The sequence below is a fragment of the Bidens hawaiensis genome, unplaced genomic scaffold (assembly GCF_021521415.1).
Source record: "Bidens hawaiensis isolate Kalapana, Puna unplaced genomic scaffold, B.hawaiensis_p1.1 tig00030160_1, whole genome shotgun sequence".
NCBI lineage: Eukaryota > Viridiplantae > Streptophyta > Magnoliopsida > Asterales > Asteraceae > Bidens > Bidens hawaiensis.
Genome location: NW_027495004.1, coordinates 178,692 through 187,072, shown reverse-complemented (window position 1 = coordinate 187,072; position 8,381 = coordinate 178,692). Strand labels below are relative to the sequence as shown.

The 8,381-nt window shown below is 36.5% G+C and overlaps 1 protein-coding gene across 1 annotated transcript; it reads right to left on the bottom strand.

The window, feature by feature from the left end:
- Positions 1 to 3,180: 3,180 nt before the first annotated feature.
- On the bottom strand, positions 3,181 to 7,810 carry LOC143579904 (calcium uptake protein, mitochondrial-like). The gene is made up of 7 exons (XM_077063079.1): positions 7,475 to 7,810; positions 7,334 to 7,401; positions 4,999 to 5,222; positions 4,841 to 4,924; positions 4,543 to 4,756; positions 3,503 to 3,799; positions 3,181 to 3,370 (listed from the first exon to the last, which is right to left on the bottom strand). Exons 1-7 carry the CDS (start codon positions 7,797 to 7,799, stop codon positions 3,206 to 3,208), a joined length of 1,377 nt encoding a protein of 458 aa, XP_076919194.1. The 5' UTR covers positions 7,800 to 7,810; the 3' UTR covers positions 3,181 to 3,205.
- Positions 7,811 to 8,381: the final 571 nt, after the last annotated feature.

Sequence of the window (8,381 nt, the reverse complement as noted above, 5' to 3'; positions counted from 1 at the left end):
TACACGGATTTGTAAATGATAACAATTAATAAGGTCCGTTATTTTAATGTGTAATGTATTTTTTATTTTATATTTTTTTATTGTTTCAAATAACTCATTTTATTAATTTAAACATGACAAATCTCATGAAATCGTGTATTTCACGACTTCTAGAGCTAGATGATATGAACAAATGATAAAATGAATTTCTCTAGGTCTACACTCTTAGCCTATTTTTCCTCGCAGTTTTCTAAGTTATAACCCTTTTACCAAAATGGTTTTGACCAATGACTCATGGATAGTTATGATGAATGTGATGAAAGATTAGAGAATATGAGAGAAATTTAGGCTAGGATTGAATGTGTTTAGAACGTCTAAACATCATTATTTTTGTTTATTAGAAGAGTAAGATAAGATTTGGATAATAAATTGGAAATTAGAATTTATTAGGGATTTAGGGTTTATGTGTAAATTGGAATTCATTAAGGATTTAGGATTTATGTGTAGATTGAAATTGATTACGAATTTATGATTTAATTTGTTTATTCTAAAATTAGGAACTTCGAAGATGAAACGACAAAGTCTTATTAGCAATCTTTTTAAATGAATAATTTTAAGCAAATTATAATATTGGTCCAACACCAAGTTAAAAAAAATAAAAATAAAAATAATTTGTATGAAATATGACAAAAAAAAATGGTTATTGTATGAAATGCGGTAAAAAAAATTCGTTTACGTTGTATGAGATACGACAATTTTTTTTTAACATTACCCCTGATATTTTGGTCTAGATCCGTCACAGTCCAGCATAGTCTACATCACAAAACTCGTTTAGCTCGATATTCGACCCTGTCTGCCTCTTACACTACTCTGTGCCCTGATTAAATTCTAAACGTACCCTAACACTTGAGGAGTTGCATACATGTGAGGGCGTTTGGCTTGCTACATTAACTGACTCAAGACTCCCATGAACGCGATGTCTTGTCTCGTGTATATTAGATAGACATGACTTCCTACAATTTGTTGATATTCGTAGGGTTTTCTAGCTCTCTTCCTTCTTCCAACCGTATGTTCCATCCATTGGTGTTGTTGCAAGTTTCAAGTTCAACATAACGGACCGTTGTTACAGCTCGAGTGCATATTTTCTTTGATGTAGAACTAAAACTATCTTGGAGTATTCGTTCTCCCCAAACCCAAAAAATGACCCACTTGCCCAATCAGTTAATTAATCGAAGGTTGTTTTTAAGTATTTTATTAGGTCTAAGGATTTTGAGTGAAAGGAAGTTGACTTGGGTTTGAAAAAAACGAAGGGCTTTCACAGTATTTGATTATTCTAATAAATTTTAGAATCATCAAGGTTAGGATACAAAATTGAATATGAATGATCCATGGTTTTAGAAATACGAAAAACGAATGAGAGATACATAGCCATAAATGGATGTTAAAATATATCAATACTATATGACAGAAATAAAAAATCATGAAATTCTAACTTTTTTCACAGTTTTCTTGAATATTAAATTTTTTAAAAGAGTTCATAAAAACAAAATCTAACAAACCAGTAATAAGTTTGCATGCTGGATACTGTAATAAGATAAGATATTTCAAGACAATGTAATTTTTATAAAAAAAGTGAAGAAAAAAAACATTTTTAACTAATAACAAGGACAATTTTTTTTTTAAACAATATTAGCATACAAGTTGGAACCTTGTCGAACACCTATTTTAAACTTTAAAGTTTTGCATATTTAAAATAAATGATCAAATAAAAAAGTTGCTCGTCATTAATAAAAGTAACAACCGGTTGAAAAAAAAAATCATAATAGTGTTTAGTCTAATATAATCATATAAAGAATTGAAAAACGAATATTGATATCTTTAAATGATTAGCTGTTTGGTATCAAGTAATGAAATAAACGTGGTAATGGAATGGAAGAATGAATAGAATGAGTTATTACCATTTCAATGAGATGTTTGGTTACTGCATAAGAATAAAATGAATGATTACATTGCGTTGTTTGGTAGGTAGGAAAAAAATAAAAAAAATAAAATTAAAATGGTAGTGACTGGCGGTGGTGGTGGGAGGTAGGTAGCAGTCGTGGCATTGATGGACGGTGATGGTGATGGTGGTGGCGGGTGGTGGTGGTGTTGGGGTGGGTGGTGGCGGTAGCGGTGGAGGTGGCAGGCGATGGTGGCAATGGCAGTGGCGGTGGTGGGTGATGGGGCAGTGGGCGATGGTTGATGGTGGCGGCGGGCGGGTGGCGGTTGTGGACAGCTGGCACTGATGGCGATGGTGGCGGTAAAGACGGTGGTGAATGGCGATGGTGGTGGGTGGTGGTGGTGGAGGTGAAAAAAAACATATGGTATGGATAAAATGAAATTGGGATGTTTTAGAGGGAATAGAATAGGCTTGGTAATGCATTATTCCATTCCTTTGATCAACCAAACATACTTTTCCTCATTCCCTCACAATAGGTCATTCCATTACGCTCTCCAATTCTGCATACCAAATGCTAGTCGGTTCTTGATAGTATTCCCATTTTTTTTTTCATTATTCAAAGCTCCTATTCATATTCATGTCATTGAAGTGTTAGAAGTTAGAACTGATCAGGAGAGGAGAAGAGTTGTAACAAAATCCGTTGGATTGCTTGAGATCGGGTCATAGCCCCAAAGACAAACGGTGGTCTGTGTGTATCGATTCAGAGTAACCAATCTTGCCTTACTCGATAACTGGTGGTGGGAAATCGCGAGCGGATAGAGATGGTCTTTGGTACAAGGTGGCTTCTTGTATTCACTACCACATGCAACCTGAAACTTTGATGTTTTTTGTTCTTGGTTTCTAGCTACTTGTTAGTTCTACAACTTTCTTAAAATATAACACCATTTGCTGTTTATAGCTCTACAATTTTCTTAAAACTTACTAAGAGAACGACATGTAGGCCAAATGATTTCACACACGTACAACAACATTTACACAATGTACAACAAGGACGTGCGGTGGTATATAGGAATGTGGTGTACAAAATCAGTTTCAAATTTCTGGAGAAGTCCACAACCACGAGATGTGTTGCTCGGGCAACAGTAAATATCGCACATAAACTATATCAGTCCCGAAAGTCAGTAATATATCATAGTAAAAATAACTATACATTTCTGGTTGGAGTTTTAAGTCAGATACAATACCAAACATGAATTGTACATATCGGTTGCTGTGCTGTGTATACCTTCAAATTGCATTCATGATTCCAGGGTTGGTGAGTTGAGATGTTTCTCTTTCTCGTCTGTGCATAACGCGTAAGAACTCATCAGAGCATAAATGACCATCTTGATTTGCATCAAATAAGTTAAATATCAGCTCTATTACATTGTTGCTCAGTGATATGCCACATACCTGCATTGCATCCAACCATTTTAGCTCAATCGCATTTTACATTTCTATAAAACATTTTTGTTCGCTATGTATCAGACTAGTTAATAACAGTAGCTCTACATAAAAGTGAAACAATTAGCAGAATTGACTTACATGTGAAGCTGCTCGTTGAAAATCATTCCTGGTCAAAAACCCATTGACTTTCCCATAACTGAAAAGTGCTAAAGAAAACGGCTGCAGCTTTCTACGCAACTCTGCAAAGTTTTTAAATTCCTCAAACGTTATGCGCATATCTTTAAGATGAGGCTCCTTATCTAACTCATCAACACGATCAAGCAATTTGTTCATATGGCGTATATCACCCGATGCAACCATTGACAGCATAAAATCTTTAGCTGGTATCGTACCACTCGATTTGAAATCATAATGAGAAAACTCCAACCACACCATCTACACAGTATTAAAAACACAACATTATTATCAATTCAATAAACTGAAACAGAAAAAACTGAGAACAGTGTGATGTAAGTGTGACATAAATGAGTGTTTCAGGTCAACCCAACCCGACCCATATTAGAAACGAATATTGTTGACCCACCTGTTTTTAAAAGAGAAATGTAAATCAGAAGGTAATGCATCCAATATTCTTTTTTACATACAAATAAATTTGCATAGTGAAAAAATGACCATGGTAACAAAAAGACAGCATACATGTAGGCCTGTAAATAAACCGAACGTTTCGTGAACCATTTGGTGGGAAGTTTGTTTATGGCCATTTATCACATGTCTCGTTCATTCATTTATGCTCGCAAATGTTCTCATTTATAATTAGTTAGCTTACGGTTGTTTTAGTTTGTTCATTCATATATTCATTTAAGATAATTATGCTCATTTAGTCTAATTCTATGAAATTAAAATATCACCTCCTACAATAGTTCTCTAGTTATATTATCTTTTAAGCCCTACAAATTGATGTTAAAGTTCACGTTTAATTGCTGTTCGCTCGGTTATGTTTGTTCATCTATGTTAACGAACAAACACAAACAAGAAAACCTCACTCTTTAAGTTGTTTGCATTTGATCGTTTACTCGGCTAAATTTAATTGATAAAACAGAAACATGTCCCGTTTGTTCAGTTCCTTAACAAACCTACAAATTCGTGAATAAGATACTGCTTGTAATACAACTGCATACCTCATGATGAAGATCCCTTAAAAACTGAACAAATTTATCATGTTGCAGTCGATCATTACCATCTTCACCAAAAAAATAGTGCACCAGTCCTCCGTTTTCTACATGACCTCCAACTTTAAGTCCTGTTCGAAGTCCCCTCTTTTGAAACGCCCCTTGTCGGTTATGGCTTCGCATTAACGCCATTACTTTTTTAAATTCCTCTCTATCTATCTCTCTGAGAACAAAATCATATCCATAAGTTAAGTATGACAATGAATAATAATGAATAATGAAGGTTAAAGTTGCAATCAATACCCACCCGTCATTGTCAACATCAAACATTTTAAAAGCCACTGAAAAGCTTGACTCAGGGATGCCTAATACTGTGACAAAAAATATATACCTGTGAATAATAAAAGATGTTAGTAATGAAGAACAAGTTGAAGTAATATTATGAAAAAGGTGAATAGAACTCACTCTTTGAAGGATATGAGGCCATCATTGTTTACATCAAAAAGCATGAAGAATTGTGAAGGTGCACAATGCAACTCTCCTGGAAGTCTTTCTCCTCTAAGAGATCCTTCTCTGACAATGTTAGACTCGGATGGAGGGAAAACGGGGACAATGGCACGCATCAGATCGCCAGGTGTCATAAGGGTTTCACCTTCACTATTCTTGTGTGATGCAAAATATTCAAATACCTTCAAAAAAAAAAGTTTAACCGTATGAGTTATACTGCAATGCGAGAATCATCAAGTATTCATTTTGTTTACTTTGATTCAGCTTAAATGCGATTAAGAGACATCATAATAACGTATCACAGACAAATGATTGATTTAGTGATGATCATACTACTTTAAGCACTTCTGTCACCAGTTTGGAACTTAAAAACTTGAATCAATTGTTCAATGACACTTTCATGCACTAACCAAATATTCTATCAGCTTCACTATTTTAGTTGTTTTCATTCTAGTTTAGGGTTTGATCTTTCTTCAATAGAATCCCGAAAAAAAGAAGGGAAACCCCTTCTGAATTCAATTGTGCTCTCTGTCCCTTCTTTCACAGAAAATCGAGAGGCGAATTGATGTACTTATTGGTTCCGTCAGGACTGATGGGGCTCACATCTGCCTTGACAGGGCGGTGCTTTTGCCTATTGAACTACAATCCCAGGGAAATAAGAAGAGATCTAGCAGAAATTTTGGATTCTCTTGTATCAGGTATTTTTAAGAATAACATATTATAAAATCCAAAATCATTAAAATGCAAGTGACCTTTGAAACATGTCGACCATAAACATGCTAGAACCAAGGCCAGTTGCACGCCTGCAGCAAAACACACAAAAGGTTTGGAAAATAGGGACTTAAAACAATACAAATAGTTATAAAAAGATGAATCACCTTACACTAAAATAATCACATTTTTCCTACCAGAAAATCAAGCAAAACATTTAACTTTAACTAATAATTAATAAATAGCCCTTGCTAACTGCTGTCGTGCAGCGCAATGCTGTTAAGAGACTCAAAAGTTACAAGTTATTGATGCGAACTCGAACCATGCTAAACAAAGTTTTATCATTATCATATTCCCATTACATTACAGCAGTTATCATGACAAAAGCATAGGCATGTTCAAAACGGTTTGGGACTAGGAACCGGAACCGGTTCCTAACCGGTTCCTATATTCAAAACCCCCTTTTAAACCGGTTCCATGCTCGAACCGGTTAGGGAACCGAACCGGTTCTCCCACCCTCGGACCCCTAACCTATCTAACCGGTTCTTACCGGTTCCTAACCCGGTTCCTGTACCGTAACCGGTTCCAACCGGTTACAGTGTAAAAATTTTATTTTTTTTTTTCGTTTTTTCGTTTGCGATTTGGATTTTAAACTACGATTCGTATTTGTATAACATGAAAAATAAATCCCACAAAACTTGCACCGAGCCTTCAATGAATGGTCATCACTCAATTCAACCAAATCCCAATTGCACCAAATCTCTTGATTACGATTATGAGGTACAATACGAACGAAACTTGGTTCGGCGTTGGAACCTTGACCAACCGATGATTGTGAGGCAGCCATAACAACAAATATGAATATAGAAGAAGAGAAAACAAGAGATTAGAGAACTCAAAACGTTGTAATAGCGTTTTTTTGTATTTTTTTGCCTTCGGGTTTGCGTTTTGAGTGTTGTGATGAACCCATGACACCAAATACCTATTTATACTAGTAGTGGGGTGCTTGGGGAGCCAAAAAACGGCTATTTTTGACCCCAACGGTCAAAAAACGGCCAAAAAAAACGATTTCCAACGGCTATATTCGATCCAACGGCTAGAACCGGTTAGGAACCGGTTCCGGATGGTTCGGTTCCAGAACCGGTTCCGGTTCGGTTCCGGTTCCTACCCGCCCCCACTCAGAAATGCAAGAACCGGTCACGGATCATCGGGTTGAATCAGATAGGATCCGGTTCCTACAAAAAACGGGTAGGAACCGGTTCGGGTCCACCGGTTCGGTTCCAGGAACCGGTTTCGTTGAACATCTCTACAAAAGCATGGACAATATCATCTAAAGTGCAAGTTAAAAATGGATTCTTGAGTGTTTAGCAAAATATCATTTCAGATAATTGATAGTCAAAACAACCAGTAAACGGCTGCTGAAAGAAACAAGTTATAGAGGCAAATGTAAAATTTACCAAACTACCACTAACTTTATCCAACTAATCATCTGTTCTTTGCATTTCATTAAAATTTTCTAACAACTTTGGTTATCTAGATTCATTTCTTCAACAGGCACTTGGGTATATCAACAGTTGATTACCTTTTCAGGAGGACTTAACGATCTCAACCTTTTCTCATAGTTAAAGAAGATCCTCCTCCTCAACGCATCTGCTTCATCAACAATCAAATCAATCCAAATACTCACCCTTTATAAATAACAACAAGGCCATCAATCAATTACCTCTAATGAAGAAACTAGAACCTGACAACGGCTGACTCTCGTACGACTTCTTCAACTCATCAGCCGTTGCAGTCAACCAATCAGCAAAGCTCATAACCGACTTCACCGCAGACGTGGACGGAGAGTACCAGTACAGAGATATTCCGGCGCCGACGCCGATTCCGGCACCGGCGACGACGGCGGAGATCCAGCGGAGTAAGTTAGGGTTTCGGCTGAAGGAATTCGGGCCGGTGGAGAGCGATGAGGCGATGAGTGAAGTGGAGGCGGTGGAGACTGAACGGAGGTGACGGTGGACGGCCGGAGTCGCTCGTCGGAGAGATGACATGGCGGCGGTGTTGAAGAATGAATGTGAATGAGGTGGGATGGGAGGGTGAATATATATATATATATATATATATATATAACCGTCAGTCATGGTGTGTGTGTGTGTGTGTGTTAAAGACGCGTACTTGTGTACGGTGTACCCACAGTTTGTGTTTAGCCTTTGCTTGTTTTCATTTTCTTTTCTTTTGGATTTTGGAATTACACTTGGATTTAAATGCTTCACGAAATCTGTGGGTGACGATCATTAATAATAATAATAATAATAATAAAATATAATTCGTAAACATTATACAAGGAAAAGTATTATCTAATTTGATACTGGCACTGATACTAACATCATAACGGGTATATGCTTTTGGTGCCGGCATCTGTTCGACACCAAGCTCATCCATAGGTGGTAAGTTTGTTAGGATATAGAATAGGATGTCAACTTGTGAAGTGTTCAATCTCTGTAAACATTAACCCGTGATTGCATTCTTTATGACAAAAGTTTCGCAATGAATCAAGATTTGCTCACAGGGAAAATATAATAAAAGAAATATAGATGCTCAAAGTAGTGAGTTCAATATAGAATTGATAGTAA

Excerpts from the sequence above, each read along its gene's own strand:
- LOC143579904 (XM_077063079.1), bottom strand. The coding sequence starts at position 7,799 with ATGTCATCTCTCCGACGAGCGACTCCGGCCGTCCACCGTCACCTCCGT. Across the intron at positions 5,223-7,333 it reads CGTTAAGTCCTCCTGAAAAG|GTATTTGAATATTTTGCATC; the intron begins GTAATCAACTGT and ends TTTTTTTTGAAG. Across the intron at positions 4,925-4,998 it reads GGCCTCATATCCTTCAAAGA|GTATATATTTTTTGTCACAG; the intron begins GTGAGTTCTATT and ends TATTATTCACAG.